The sequence below is a fragment of the Anser cygnoides genome, chromosome 5 (assembly GCF_040182565.1).
Source record: "Anser cygnoides isolate HZ-2024a breed goose chromosome 5, Taihu_goose_T2T_genome, whole genome shotgun sequence".
In the NCBI taxonomy this organism is placed as follows: Eukaryota; Metazoa; Chordata; class Aves; order Anseriformes; family Anatidae; genus Anser; species Anser cygnoides.
In genome coordinates, this window is record NC_089877.1 from 35,596,111 (window position 1) to 35,612,562 (window position 16,452).

Genomic DNA, 16,452 nt, shown 5'->3' on the forward strand with positions numbered 1-16,452 from the left:
CTTAGCAACCCCCCAGGGCCTCGTGAGTGTTGGTGTAAAGCACAACCCAGCAGCCTGACTTGATGACAGAGGAAAACTGATTTATTGCTGAATGTTCCGGTGGCGTCAGTTCAGAACATTCCTTTAGTTACCTTAAATTTAGTTCTTCAAATGGGTGAGTAGGAAGAACGTGGAACTGTACTGGATGAGAGGGGAAAATTACCAGGATTTTGGACAAAATTGTATTTGCTGTCACATGAAGTACAATCTTATTTGTTACTACTGCTCTATTAAGGCATCCTCTGGGCTGCTGAAGATTAAAAGAGAGTGTAGATAATTTGCCTCAGCTTCCCAGTGAGCAAGGCTTCACCAGGTGTCCGCAAAGAGACTTGCTTGGTGATACTGGAATGACAAAATAGGCCTATTTCATTTGCCTCACCAACGTTTTTCCTATGACCACTGCAAGGTTCAAGCAACAGAGCAGCTGGGCTGTGCAGAAAACAATTTGCACTAAAACCTCAATGTCACAAAGCAGTACAAAGGGAGAAGCTCCAATGGAAAGGCAGCTGGAAAGTTGTATAAACTGGACAGAACTCCAGGGTATGTCTTTGTTCCCCATGTTCTTTTTCTTGACACCCCTCAGGTGGGCATTTTTAACGCTACCGTTGCCATCTGGGGCATGCCTCAGACATAAGAGGGGCATTTCTCCATTTCCAGATTCTCAGTGAACTGTTTGCAGGGTGTAGCTGTCACGAGCAGTGTAGCTTTGCCTGCCTGCAGCTAAATAGCTAGTGCCAGAGTCTCAAATCTCACACAGGCAGCAAGTGAGCAGGGACAGGTCCCGTGGAGGGGAGGAGGTGGCTCTGCCAGGCACTGCTGCCTGTTTGGGCCCTGCTCCCTGTTCCCATTGGCTCTGCACAGGCACTTTCCTCATCTGACATCCCTCGCTTTGGGAGCTAGCCCGCTGAGGGCCAGGATTTCCCAATGTGGGACAAGCAATCTAGGAAATCTCTGATATTCTTAAAATAGTAAACGAGCAAAAGATATGCTGGCATGTTAAGCAGAATGTGCCTTCAGGCGACCCATCTTAGCCAAAAGTAGCATGGGGAGGGAGGGAAAAGGGTGTTTCATAGAAAAGTCAGTGGTCTCCCACCCCTGTATAAGTCTAGCTATCACTGCTCTGCTAAAGAGATATTTCCTGTATGAGCCTCTCGGCCTTCCCTGCCATCTGCTCCATAAACTGCAGGGTTTAATGGCTTTGCCAATGTGCCAGCCTTCCTACCGTGACTTTTAACATATAATGTCCCTAAGAAGGTGTCACCTTCTTGTAAATCCAGTAATGCGCTTTGGAGCTTCAGTTTCGTTCACTGTATTTGGGTACAAGCCCCTCTGCACTTGTTCTTGGGTTTTCACATAGTGGCTTTGCTGTTGTTTTTACTCATGCCCTGTGTCTGTCCTCAGGAAGGACTTTCTCAGGCAGTGAGGGATTAGCCCATCTTTCAGACATACCCACTCAGTGCTGAGCCTCCCTGGCAGGAGTTACTTGGGACTGTGTTATTTGTCCAAAGGACAGGTCATTGCCACCTAAACACCTAAAAGAGCTCTAGGGTATGGCTGTTGACTTAAGCTAGAATTAATGTTTGATGTACAAGTCATGGACTAATAGCTTGCTATTACCCTACTAAGCCATCACTGGACTTGCTTTCTTCATGAAGAACAAACAAACAAAACAAAATAAAACAAAATTAAAAATAATAATAAAAAAAAAATAACCGAGATGCTAAACACCTTGTATTGGTCCTTTGCTTAGGGTAGGGCAGCCCAACTCACCAGTTCATTAATTAACCTCACCAGGACAGCCTGGAATTACTGCACATGCCTGCTCAGGGTTTAACAGAAGGGAAAATGTATTGCCTTGAATGCCTCAGGAAACTCAGAATTATCCCTGGAGCAAAGGTATTTCCTGGGAATAATAACAATTGAAGAAAAAAGTAATGTACAGCTTCAGCACCAAAGTAAGTACCAGGCTTGAGCAATTCAGTGGTTCCAAGGCAAAGTCAAACCCTATTTTCAGCCTCTGATTCATGCCAGAAATAGAGCAGGGAAACAGGACAGCAAGCAGTTCAGAGCCTATTCTGCAAGGCACAATGTATCCCGCTGCCTTCAGAGGTTACCAGCAGCTCTCAGCTCTTCCCCGGGTAATTTAGTCATGGAAAACTGAGTCTTATGCAGGGGGGTCTAACTTGAGTTGTTCCTGTGATTCCCAAGAACTTTGCTCTTATGGTGGGAGAACACTGTCCTTTGTGGGACTCTTTGCATACTGAGGAAGCAGCAGTGCATTGCTTGGGTTGCACAGTTCCTGGGTGGCAGTAGGCAGCCTTCTTGGCTCGAGGGTTGCTGACAGGGAGACAGAAGCTGGGGAAAAGAAAGAAAGAGTTTTTTTCATAGAAAATTGCCTTAGATTGTCTTGGGCAATTGCCCAGATTGCTTTATAGAGACCTCCACCCAACAGACATGAATGAGGAAGAGGTTTTGAGAAGAGGACATGCTGGTGTGGGGAGAGAAAGAAGAGGGGTACAGTCTTGCATACACCTATTCCAAAACCAGGGTTGGCTGGTTTTGTCCCTGCTGTGACTGCCCTGGCATTGCTAGGGTTAAGTTGTGGACCCATGATGTGTAGGGGGCCTTGAAAAACTGCTAAGCACTTTTCTTCCATGTCTCAAGGCATAAGAAACTGTTTAGTTTCCCTTATAAAGGGGAATTGTGAATCACACACAATGGCGTTTTCCACTTCATCCTCACTAGCTGTGGGAGAAAGTTTAAATAGGAATGCTTAGGTTTTCAGAGCAGCTAACAAGACTTTTTATTTTCACTTGCTTTTCATTTCAATGGGAAATGGTTGTTCATATGTCTGGAAGACACATGATTCAGTTAGCTAACTTGGCAAGCTGCTGTATAAGAGGTAGCCATTTACATAGTCTATAAAGGAAGAGTTAAATAAAACTGCATTTTCCTGTGTTTATCACAAGGTAAGAGCACAGGCATTTCCCATTTGTATCTTCCTAAAATGACCGTGTTAATATTGTGTTTCTGAGCTACTGAGTCATCTCAGCATAACTGCTAACATGAATGAGACCAGAGAATACTCCTGTGACTGCAGATGGTGCCCTATGAACCCAAAGAGGATGGCAGAAGAAATTTGCAGCTTCAAATTATCCAGCACAGCTCTGTGGTCTGAAATATGAGACCAAGATAGTCTATTCAAAAGGTTAATTTTTCATCTACCCACGTCCATTAATACTGATTTGCAGCAGCATAAAGAAAAGCCACATTGGTGGCTTTGACTGCAAGTAGGAATCCTGTGCTGACCATTATAATTCCGGTCTCTGGTTTTAGTGAAAATTAGGAATAAAATACACAAATCACGGAATATAAATAGGACTTGAAATATACTTTTAGTTTTAAAACATCCTGTGTTTGTATTGGCCAATAGTTCTGGCAACGGAGCTATGTTAGCTCTGGACATGGGGTGATTCAGTCATTGAGAAGCAGGTGCCACTTAAAAGCCATGACCTAGGTACTTACAAACATTGTGTCTGACTGATCCTGAATTCAGAACTGTACTACCTAGTGCTTGCTGTATAAAAGCCACAAGCTGAAGAAAACAGGCAAAACTACTATGCTTGCACACATCTGCACACATACGTTTGTGCATGTACACACATAAAATCTAAACGGGTTTTCCTTCAGAGTTGAGGCAGGCTAACAACCTGAAAAGAATAACAGAACCATAAAACAACTAATGTGGGATGGGACATCAGGAGGCCATCTAGTTCTGTCCCCAGCTAAAAAGCACAGCTGACTTCAAGGTTGTCACAGATTGCTCAGGGCTGAGTCCAGTCAAGTTCTGAAAATCTCCATCGATGGGTATTTCCCAGCTGCTTTGGGCACCTGTTTTCAACTGTTTGACCCCTACTATTGTGATTTTTTTCCCTTCATTTGAGTCGTACTTCCCCTTGTGGCAGCTTGTATCCCTTGCCTCTTGACCCTTCTCTGAGCACGTCTGAGAGGTTGGACAGATCTTGCCAGTAAAAGACCGTGGCAATGAAAGCATAGAGTACCTCATTTTTTTCTATGTCTCATGGCACTAAGTTGCTCAAACCATTCTGCAGCAGGCCAACATCTTTTTTCATCTTTCTTTGCTGCTAATATATGTACAGAAGTCCTTCTTGCTGACCTCCACATCTCTCACCAGTTTCAATCCCAACTGAGCTTTGGCTTTCCTAACTCCATCCCTGCACCCTCGGGTGCTGCTCCTATATTCTTCTTTGAGACCCTATTCCTTCCCACCTCCCACAGACCCCCTTTTCACGTGTAAGTGTAACCAGGAGCTCCCTGCTCAGCCAAGGTGGCCTCCTACCACACCTGCTCATTTCTTGCACAACAGTAAGTCCTTACTTACATTCTTGAGCCTTGTCTATGAAAACCAGTCAGATCTCCTGGGCTTCTTTCACCTTCAGACTGCTTCCTGTGGGATCCTGCGTACCAGTTCCCTGAACAAGCCAAAATCTCCTTTCCAGAACCCCATGGTCTCTAGTCTTCTGCTTGCCTTCATCAATGCTCTCAGTCTCCTAAAATCCAACATCCTCTGGTCACTGATGCCAAAGTTGCTAAATGTCTTCTCATCTGCAGCTGGTTCTCACTTTATTTTAAAAATCAGGCAGTCAGCTATTAAGATGTGGTAATGCAATCACTGGTAATCTTGTGACTGCAATGGGATGTGCAGTTAAGGACACTATAGTATGCCCTACTCATGGAGGAAAGGTAAAACGAGGATTTTAGAGCAGTTTAGATTCTGCTTTGAACTTTCTGGCTCTGTCCCAGCTGCTAAAATCACATCCTTCTTGAGACAGATACTTAGCCTAAGACCTTTAAAACAGCTCACAGAGTTCTTAGATAAGGGGGCACCTTCAGGGCATACATCCATGCTCCAGGTGGAAGTGCAGCTGAGTGGCTGGCCATGGTAGACGCCCAGGCAGTTGTACTCCGTATTTAAATGGTCGCCTGTTCTCTTGATTATCAACTTTTACTCTCTCAGAAAAGGATCTTGACATTGCTGGGGGTGGCTCACAGATATCTGCTTGGTCCGTGGCAGCAGTCAAAGTAGACTGCGTTGACACAAACATTGAGAACACCACAGAAAGCACCAGAACAGCATTGAGCAGATTGGCAGCAGATCCTTACTGTGAACACAACATGTGGCTTCAGTTATTTCAAGAAAAGCAGAAATAGCAAGGGTCCTACTAAGGGCAGCAAAACTTGTTAGAAGCGGGAGCTGAAACCTGAAACCAGAGCTGTACATGGTTAAGGGAATGTATAAAAAATCCCCAGTGTGTCCACACGGCTCTGGTGGTTGTAACCAACAGCAGGACACGGACCCACTCCTCAACCTGCACGCATAGACCAACTCAAGAACAGTCTCTGCTGAGACAGCAAAACTACACAATGTGAAAGCAAAATGAGCAAGAGACTGAAGGTGTGATGCAGAAAACATTCCACTACTTTGTAAAGCGGGTATTGTGTTTTAGGAAGCTCGATAACTGGACAAGTGATAAAAAAGGTCTTGCTTACGGAGGCTGTCTACACCAAGGCTCCCTCCATGCTAACATCTGCACTTCTGGCAGAGCCAAGTGAAGATGAGGCTAATGCAAGACATCTTGATATCATATTTCATGGCAAATTCACTGATGCTTGCAAGATTTCCATACAAATCTGAGGTCAGTGTGTGCTGTTTGTTTTTGAAATGAAGTTCGTAGCGACAAAGAGTTCCCAAGGTTCACTGAACTTTGCTCGGAGGTTCTGAGACCCATTAAAATCAAGACTCTGGTATGTGTGGAAGTCCAGGGAGAAAACCAGAAGAAAATGTACCATCCTTTAGGGAGGGAAGCTTCTAAGGGATGAACCCAGACAAAGTTGATCAGAAGAATCATATAGAATATAGAATAGAAAAGAAAAAGGTCAGAGATAATGATGGAGATGACTTACCAAGTATTTTATTTCCCTGTAAGGCAAAAATAAAAAGGCACATGATGGAACTGAAATATGATACTTTCAAATGAGAAAAAGTATGTATTTTTGTACAAAAGATGTACTCATTCTGTGGAAGTGATGGCTGAGGGCATTGGCTGGAGCTCAACCAACTACAAAGATAATTAACAAAATTAGAACCAGATGTAAATACATGCAGTAAAGACATGAGCTGATACAAACAGCTGGAAATAATATCTGAAAGGGAGTAAACTGCCCTTGTTTAAGGAGTTTATATATCAGTTTTCTAAACTATTCCTCTGCTGAATAAATCATCCCAGAAATACAGATGCACAATGATTATGAAGATAATAAATTATCAAGTGTTAATACACTTTGGGGTAGTAACTGCTTTGCAGACAAGAGTGGAGAGAACACCACTATTTCCTTTCTATCTCACCTCATAGGTTTCTGCTCCAGTGTAGCCTCATGTTTTACTCGGACATTTTGTTTGTTGAGAGGACAACTTCATATTTGTGTCAAAGACAAAAATGCAGTGTGGCATTCACCTATCCGGAATAAAAATGTCAATCTTGTTCATGCTGGAAAACATCTGAACAGGGGAAATCCCACCCTACCTAGTAGTATGTACTCAGTTAAACAAGGCTATGTAATGCTATATATCCCTTAAAGTATCTAGCTTTACAAACAAAGAAGCCTGGCTCATGTTTCTGTTCTGCCAGGCCAAAATCCTGTGCAATTCAGGGTTGGGAAGGGAACTGCATAGGGCTAATGGAGGTGTCCTTAAGCTCATCCTGTTCTTTCCAGGGCAAGCGGATTGTCAGTGAGAAACGCACCGAGTGCTTTCCTGGCCCAGGCAGGGTGCCAGACCTCAGTGAAGAGGAGGCAGGCCACTTGGTGGCTTTCCGCCGGGGGAGAAGGATGCAGATTGCCATCACCATGGATAACAAGGAAAAAGTAAGTGCATTGTGAATGACTGGACTGCAAAGAATCAGTGGCATCCGCTAGTTTTGCTGGCATGAGAAGTGCCACGGGGACAGATTAGGAGCTAGCCCAGCAACAGGACACTGGGAGAGACTACATGTTAAAAGTGTGGAGTTTATCATAAAACTCTCTGGCTTTTATCACCATGAAAGGGGAAAGGTTACAATCCCCTTTCCCTTCTCTGTGTTCCTAGCTAGGTCTAGCTTGCTTTTAAATGTACAGGGTCCATAAGAAATACCAGATGCTGTTTCAGGAGAGCTGATGAAAGCACTGCCAGATATGTGGCATGAAGCTCACAGAAGACTCCTGTCTCCTACTGCCTTCTGTTTGGAGCCGTACAACAGATTGTGAGTCAAGAGCCCTGTCCTCTTGACACACTGAACAACTTAAAAGTTAACAGAGCGGGGCAATATTTGCTTCTAAACCCAAGTCCTGCTGCACCTCGCCATAGCCTACTGGGTGAGCTGGCTGAACTTTGAAGCATATTTCAAATACCTCTTTGCAAATACCTTCCTCTTTACACACACAGAGAGAGGCATGTGATATTTTCCTATTCGAGGGTTTGCAAGATAAGTAAGAATGCCTGCAGCAAACAGGGCCAGTGAAGACTACGAAAGAAAACACTTACTGTAGCTGCCAAACACACCCAGGAGCACTGGGAGACCTGTGCAGCACCCTCTCTGGGACAGCAGCCAGCCATCTGCCAACTGCCCACGTAAATCTTCAGCTTCTCCTCCTCCACAGAGTTTTCCTAGACCCTGAAAGCCCATGAGTTCCTTTCTTATGGCTACCAAGCAACTCTCTGAATACCATAAATCTCATATTGGCTGCCCAATTGAGCCACTAGTGACTATCCATCCATTCACCAGAGGTTCACGTGGCAGCTGCCAAACACTAGACATCGCGGAGATGTCTAGATGTGATGGTGAGAGTGACCTGACCATTCCTATGCTCTAGCTATCCTTTAGGCTGTCAAATGTAATTCTGTGTTGTTCGTGGCAAGTCTCTCAACTTTGGTTCTTGCTGGGCTTGTTTAAATGCTTATTTCTGGGGTCATCAGGACTGGGATTGTGCTAGGAGACAACAGGAAAAATGCAGATATTTTGGTTTTATAGATCCTGAGTTCTGTTTTAAAAGTGTGTGGACAGCCCTGGGAAAGGTAATATCTCGTATGCTTTTACTATAGAACATGAAATTTGAAGCTGAGAGTCCACATATCCTATATCCTATGTGTTTTTGGTGACGCCATACTTGTATGGATCTCAAAGTGGTTAGACTAAGAGTGTGTGTGAGAGCAGGCCTACAGCTGCACCAGCTTAAAGCCATGTCTGCCCACACCTTTCTGCATGAACCATTGAAGATCTGATGCTTTGAATTGTAGATTGGCAAGGAGAGTGTGGTGTCCCTAATGCCTGGCCAGTTTAATTTTGGTGAGTGAGCAGATGTTGTGTCTCGGGTCTTGCTCCTGTTACTTTCAGGTCCCACTCTGCTACCATTCATTTAAGCTCACTCATTTAAGTTCAATCCCAGTGAATGCAATTGCCTTCATATAGCAGTCCAAGGAGCTCATATAACTGTCATCTTGCCTTTCCTCAACTGTATATAGTCACAGTGGTCTCTTTCACACAGCTTGTGCTAGAACCCAATCCTGATAATCCCCGGGGAATGCAAACAACTCCATGCTGCTCCTCCTCAGATACAAAGTTCATTTAAAATCTTTACTTTTTTTTTTTTTTACTTTTTTTTTTCCTCCTTAATCCAAAGCTCAGCTGGTGGAGGGTAGGACCAAAGCCCTGTTATTCTTCTAGCAACAACAGGCTGCGAGGGAGGCCTCCTGGATGCTGACATCTGCAGGGAGAGAGATTGTGTAGAGCCATTCGGGGCCTTCATGCCTTGGCTGAACAAGAAAAGGATCTCTATTGGGAGCACAGGAGAGCCACAGAGGCTTGGTGTAAGTCTAGCTACTAAACAACAATACCACGGAGCAATTACCCTCAGCATTACTTAAGATTGAAAGGAAAGATCAGTTTCACTTGATCACCTGTCTGCTGGCAGGACAGATAGTCTGGCTCAACAGCAGTCTTGGACTCATATCACTGACAAGACCCATTTAGCAATAGCATCATGCTTCTTGCTAGCACAAAAAAAAAAAAATGTGCTCTGCTTTCTGTTACCGAGCTTTGCAGCATACCTCTCCCAGCCTCTCAGAAGCTCACGGAGAACAGAAGGGGAGCTTTCAGGGTGCTTTCAGGATCTGTGCACTCTTCCAGCTTGCACAGGAGACAGGGAGAAGGCACAGGTGTTTTCACAGAGCACACTTCCAAGGGCTGGGAAACAGAGGGCTTAGTAGAAATCATTTTAAAAATGGGCTTTTATGGTAGTAATTGTTGTTGTTCTTTGCATTCTTCTTATAATTTAGAAAAAGATATAAAACTGCGTGTTTGAAACTCCACTTTCCAATACCTGTTACCAATTGGATATGTTTCAGAGTCCAGCCGAGCACAGGAGATTTCCTTGTTTCCATCAGTTTCCCTAGATTGATCAGGCCCTGTTCTTCCCTAGCTAATGAAGATGCCTTCTTATTTCCACATTAACTGTGTAACTCCAGACAACAGCTACTACAGCCAGGGCAGAAACCAGCTCTCAGTGTGCAGGCACCTTGCAATGTGTGACTCAAAGGATGTGGCTGAAAGACAGTTAAGGGTTTGGGTTTCACAGTCACCTCTACAGGCTACTTTCTTCCATCTGCACTTGGTCAACCTTTTCCCAGGATCTGGGAGAGGCAGATGGGGCCTGAAGTGACAGGTCACATTGACACATTGGCATCTCACACATCGTGCTAGCTTGGGCTGGTTGAGGCACATGAGGCTTGGTCTGGCCCACCCTGTCATTTCAGCTGTTCCTAAGCTGCATTGAGGATTAGTGTTTTAAACTAGTGCTTCTCTTTGCTGGTTGGGATAGTGCTTGAAAAAATGAAACCAGGCAAGTACGCCTCATGTGCTGTGCCTCAGAGCAATGAGTTTCTCCAAGAGGCACTGGAAGACTGCAATGCAGAGAGAAGGTCAGAATTTGTAACACCCATCCGATGTTTTTGCATCACAGGAAGCAGTGCATAGATCATCCCCTATTCGCTTTTCTGAAGCACAAATGATTTTATTGACCTGTTTCACATGTCCTTTCGGTCATCTTTTCTGCAGGCTTAAGAGTCCAGACCTATTTAGACATGTCTGGTGAGGAAGAATTCCAGTGTTTTTGATCACCCTCATTGCCCTTGTTTGTGCCTTTAAATATATATATATTATTGTTACTATATTCTTTTAATACAAGAGGTCCAGAGCTGTACATGGTATTCAAGCCGTGGGCTCATTGTGGATGTACTGAGTAATGCAGTGATGTTTCTGGCTTGTTCTCTGTTCTTGTCCTAACAATTTTGCGTTTTCACAATAACACCAAGATTTCATTCCTGAATGGTAATCATAGTTCAGACTTCACCACTGTGTGTTCGTATATAAGAAGGGGCGTTTTTCTCCATGTGAGTTATTTTGTATTATTGATATTGAATTTCATCTGTAATTTTATGATACAGGCATTCAATGTCAAGAGATCTTTTGCAGCTCTTTGCTGGCAAATTACATTCTTTGCCCTGGATGATTTAGTATCATCAGCAAACTGTCATCTCTCTATTCAGCTCCTTTTCCAGACCATTTATGAGCATGTTGAGCAACGCATGTTCCAGCGGCACACCCCTGCTAATCTTCTACTGTGGAAACCGACATTTTCTTGCCACTTTCTGTTTTCTACCCTTTTATTAGTTGTTGATCCCCAAGGAAACTTCATTTTCATCCCCAAATAATTCAGCTGCCTGATGGGGCATCAGTGTAGCTGTTCATTCAGACCTCAGCTGAGACCCCCAATTTGAGGATTAGCTCTCAGTCTCTCTCACTATCCCAGTGCAGTCCTTTCTTTTGCCTTTTTCCCCTTGTGGCCCAGCTGGTTCCCTGCTCTTTCTGGGTTATTTGTGCTCTCCTCACAGAGGCTTGCAATGCCTAGGAGACGGATCACACCCATCGCTTTCCTTTCAGTAACATCCTGTAGCCTGGCCACTGTCAAATCTAGCCCCTCCTTCCTGCACTTGCTAAATATATCCTATTATAACATTTGAAGACCATCCTTGCTATCCCACATTTTTCTCTATTTTTATTCACGATGAAATTCATTAAGAAGCTAAGCAAACAAACAAAAGACTCCCATTCTCGCTACCCTGGGTGCTTCTAGCTAGTGCCACATTGTCAGTCCTATACCACATCACAGCTGGCTGTGCACAGCTGTGGCAAAGGCTGTGCGTAAGAGGAAATGTGAGAAACAAAAAGCTGTTTTCATAATTTTCCTTTCCAAAACAGCCCCAGTCCTGGACATATTACTCTGCCATATTGAGCCCTGTTTTTCTCTACCCAGTGAACTAGGCATGATAGTCCTGGTAGCACAGGGCTGGGCCGAACAAGTTATCCCATCTCTTTGCAGAACGAATCAGCCCGATACAGCTGCATAGCCTCCAGTGCTGCTGCTGCTGGCTTGGTGATGCCACATCTGGGACCTTCCTTCCCACCCTGCCTGGTTGCCCTTAACTCTGCCCGCATCAGGACTCTTCCTGCACACAGGGACAGGGATAATGCCTAATGTTTAGCTCTACTTTTCCTAAAAAGCCACTCCATGCTCTGGCACTGTTTCAGTGTCATTACTACATTAGAGAAGCAAGCTAGCGGCCCAGGCCCAGGATTAATGATTAATTAGCAGGTTACAAATCATCTTTTAAATGGACAGCAGATACGGCTTCAGAGCTCTTAAATTGTCACTTTATTAACAGTTTCCCAGGATTATATATCAAAAATTACTGTTTTTAATCAAGAGACACAAAAGCTGCTTTCGGGGACTTATGCAGATGAGTCTGATCCCCCGTGCTTGCAGAGGAGAGGAACCAAAGTTGGGGCAGGAGAAACGCTGCTCTGCACGTGGGAGGCGGGGACAGGCAGAAAGGGTGGCTGAGAAGCCTTTAGCTCCCTTCAGGCATCACAATTAATAGGCAGATTTTTCAAAAGAGTTGGAAAAAAATTATCCTCTCATGCACTGAGCTAGTTTCAAAAATCCTGCCCAGCAGGGGATCTGAGAGCTGGAAAACCAGCTCTAAGCTCTTACAAAAACCTCCTCCTGCAGAAGAAATGTGAGTTCTGGTTACCGTCATCGCCCAGAGAAGTGGGTACCAGAAGGTTAATTTAATGCATCTTGTTAACACTTATTTTCAAAATAAGAAGACGGTGAAGTAAACCAGAGACATTAAAGCCCATCTAACAATCCCCCTGCACCATTCTATGGCTGAGAAATTGAGAAATCCTTGAATAAATCTTAGGATAAGCAACGTAATCTACTCTGTCTAATTCGGATTTTTGCTCCCTCCTCACATCTCTTTCCCTGCTGTGCAGGAACAGTTAAACTATGAGTTGATAATGTCATTGTCATATTTCATAATTTTGGGGGCGGAGAGGAGGAAGGAGGAGAAAAACATGTTTTGCTTCCCTATGGCCTGGGTGTGTCGTAACAGGCTAACAGCAGCTCTGGGGCAGCATGGAGAAAATGCAAAAATCTGCTCCTGAGCCAATGCAAAAGCAAAGGTAACATATTTTCTTAACTGCACAGTTCAGACCTGCTTTTCTGGTAGGATAGAACCAGATATTTTTGGTTCTCTCTATTTTCCACAGTGCCTTTTGTGAAGCACAACCAGAAGCAGACTAAGGAACAAGGCAGCCTGGCCTTGAGGGGAGAGGAGGGGAGTATAAGAGGATGTCGAGTTATGCAGTGTCCCTGGAACAGAACGATTTGTGTTGTGCACTGAAGTGCTGGTGCCCAGAGCAGGACAGCCTCCGGGCTGGCCAGCCACGCAGCAGCTGCGTCTTCCCTTGAGCTGCAGCACGGTCCCTCCGCCAGGCTGTCCAAGTACATTTCCTGGGCGCAGGCTCACTCTTCCCTGTTCCTTGGCAGAGACAGGGCTGAAGACAAGCTGTGCACGGCTGCAGACAGGCAGAGACACACCGCTCCCCCCGCAGCTTGCAGCTTACGCACACCCTGGCTCAGCGCTCCGGCTGTGCGGATGCTCTGGCTTTCCGGTTCCCATCTTTGGGGACACAATCAGGCATTGTACAGGGGCCAAGCCAAATCACGTCTTGTGTGAGCTTGCGTGAGAAATATGCAGACTCAGATGTAGTGATAATCACCCCCATGCAGCTCCCTGCCTCAGTTTCCCCATGAGCTGTCTTTGGCATTTCCAAGACAAGCAGTGCTCCTTTTCTCCTGTCTCTCCTCTTAATCCTCCTGTTTCCCCCAGGGACAGAGGGGCTCCAACTCTTCTGCAGCAGCTGGCTCCTTTGTGCTCTTTCTAAAATGGACAGTTTCTTTTACAGTTGCTTCAAAGGCTAAACATCCATCTGCACCTTGTTCCCCAGCCAGCCTCCTCAAATAAGCAAAGTTTCCAGCTTTCTGCATTTTTTATCTCTCTATAAATGCAATGTCTCAGTTTAGGGCTGCAGAGCTTTGTTGGATCTCTGGCTGCTAGATTCTTCACATGGGGCTGGAAGAGGAATTGACTTTGAGCCTGGGGTGAGCGTTTTTAGTTACATAAATTTTCACAGCAACGTTTTTGAATACTCAGTATTGCCTTTTATCATGTCCTGGCCTGTTGCAAAAAAATGGGGTGGCTTCTTTGGGCATACACACTTCTTTGCATTTTTTTTTCCCAAATCTTTGCTGACAAATCGTAGGACTATGTAGCTAATGTCTTCCTCATAGCATCAGTTTACACAGCTTCACACCAGTGAGACCAGTGAAGCTGTCGTGTGCCAAGCACAGTGTCAGTGAATGCTGGCTGTAAGGTCATGCTTCCCTCGTGCCTCAGATTTAGCACACATGCATGACCCCATAAAAGACTGCTCGCTGCTGTGGGGTGAGTTCATCCATTCTCCAGCTCTCACAGCGTATGTGCAAACAGGCTGCAGGGGGGATGAGTTGCATTAGGAGGCTGGGTAGAGCTCGAAAGTGTAGAGACAAGTATCCCAGGTTCCCAGCATCCAGCCCTGTCATGCTGGGCAAAGCCTGGGGATAGAATATAATTGGAATAAAAGTCCTCTTTCCAGCCTGGGTTGGACCTCACAGCACTGACTCTTTCTCGAATGGCTGACCTGGCAGTTTGTGCTGTGACTTCCCTCTTTGTTTTTCAGTTTTGCCTGGCTGTGCAAAACAAGAGCACGATAATCTCAGCCCCACACACCCCCCAGCCCCATAGCCGTTCAGCAGGGAGGGGAACTTGGGGATGCCTCAGCTCTGCTGGGTGCGAGGGAGCCCGCCAGGGCTGCAGCACACCGAGGCCTCGCTGCGAGCTGGCAGCGTTTATGCAAAGCAGCCCCAGGGCTGCCATGTACGGCTACAAAACAGGGGAGAGGCCTCCGTAATAAATGTTGTGCCGCTTGGCAGCCGCTGTGCTGCAATGTCACATGCTGCGGCAGCGGCTGGACGGGAGCAGGAGCATCTCTCGAGAAGGCCAACACCCCCTGCCCCAAGGGCTGCCGCAGCGTGGGGACCAGGCCGGTGCCTTTTGGTCATCTGCCCCACACATGCTCCTTATCCTGGAGCAACAGCAAGCAGCCCTCCCAGTGGCACTCCAGCTATTATTTAATAAGGGCAGAAAGCCTTTCGTAGAAGATCATTATGCTCTGCAGGCTGTATTTTGCTAAGAGCCGCTATGATCCCACCCCAGCCTTGGCTGTGGCTGTATCTGTGGCAGTATCACCAGGGCCATGTAGGGGCCAAGAGCTGCCTAGTCCATGGCATGCCTCGTGTTTAGTGTTTGTAGTTCATTAAGACAGAGAGGCTAATTTTCACCTCCTGCCAGGCTGGGGGATGTAAACACTAGAGCAGAGCTTGCCAGTAATGGTAGATTAGAGAGCTGGGCAATTACCAACTGTATGAAATTTTAATAAGAGCAAGTTCCAGATTCTGCACCTGGGACGGGGCAGCCCTGGCTATACATACAGACTGGGGGACGAGAGGCAGGAGAGCAGCCCCACAGAAAGGGATCTGGGGGTTTTGGTCAATAGCAAGTTGAATCTGAGCCAGCAGTGTGCCCTGGCAGCCAGGAGGGCCAACCGCACCCCGGGGTGCATCAGGCACGGCATTGCTCGCCGGTTGAGGGAAGGGATTGTCCTTCTCTGCTCTGCCTGCTGCGGCCTCACCTCAAGCACTGCGTGCAGTTTGGGCACCACGGTATACGGACATAAAACTTACAGAGTGTCCAAAGGAGGGCTACAGAGGTGGTTAAGGGTCTAGAGGGGAAGACGTGTGAGAAGCAGCTGAGGTCCCTTGGTTTGTTCAGCCCACACAGAGCAGGCTGAGGGGAGGCCTCATGGCGGCCTGCAGCTCCCTCACGAGGGGAGCGGAGGGGCAGGCGCTGAGCTCTGCTCTCTGGGGACAGCGACAGGACCCGAGGGAATGGCATGGAGCTGGGACAGGGGAGGGTCAGGCTGGGTATTAGGGAAAGGTTCTGCACCCAGGGGGTGGTCAGGCACTGGGACAGGCTCCCCAGGGATGTGGTCATGGCACCGAGCCTGCTGGAATTCAAGAAGCCTTTGTACAACACTCTTTGAGTGTTGGGTGGTCCTGTGTGGAGCCAGGAGATGGACCTGATGATCCTTGTTGGTCCCTTCCAACTCAGGATATTCTATGATTCTATAAATCTGGTGGCAGCGTGGCTAAACTCAGTAGATGAGGGGATAGATTCTGGTAGAGCAGCTTGGTGTATTACAGGGACAAAAAAATCTCTCCCGTCGCTACCACGGTGGCTTTTAGCTGCATTTCAGATGGACTCCCAGCTCTTGTACTGTTGGATCATAAACAGGGTCTTGGGTCCAAATCTGTAAAGGTACATAAAACTTGGTCTTCCTCGAAAGAACTGGGACTGTAGAGGTCACTGTCTCTGGCTTGGGAGGAAGAGTGACTTGTAGGAATTCATCCCTTTTGCTTGCTTTTCTTCTTACATTCCTGACTTTCCAGCCTCTCTTTTCCGTATCAGTTTGATTCAGGGTCCCACATTCCAGGAACCACTCTCTCCTCTTTTGCTGACTTTTCCTGGGCAGCTCTAACATGTCAGGATGGGCACAGGGTTTGGGCATGAACTCCTCAGCCAGGAGTCCTTGGCTAATCCCTGAAATAATTCCTGTGTCTGTGCCCTTGCAGGCAGAGGAGAGAAGAACAGCAGAGAAGAGGAGATCAGACAGTGACAGAGGCCCAGAAAGTGAGCACAGCCGGAAGGTGAGTAAGGCCCAATGTCCCTTTTAAGGGACCCTTGTTTTGGGAAAGGAAACCAGCAGGATGTGCCTCCCTGTCAATAAGAGTTGCCTT

The 16,452-nt window shown here is 46.2% G+C and overlaps 1 protein-coding gene across 5 annotated transcripts in view; it reads left to right on the plus strand.

The window, feature by feature from the left end:
* Positions 1–16,452, plus strand: part of CCDC9B (coiled-coil domain containing 9B) — a 55,722-nt gene that overhangs the window by 15,126 nt on the left and 24,144 nt on the right. For all 5 annotated transcript variants that reach the window (XM_013198357.3, XM_013198356.3, XM_013198354.3 and 2 more), the window contains 2 exons: positions 6,835–6,984; positions 16,288–16,362. In XM_013198357.3, the coding sequence (XP_013053811.3) occupies positions 6,835–6,984; positions 16,288–16,362 (225 nt within the window). The remainder of the gene's footprint in view (positions 1–6,834; positions 6,985–16,287; positions 16,363–16,452) is intronic.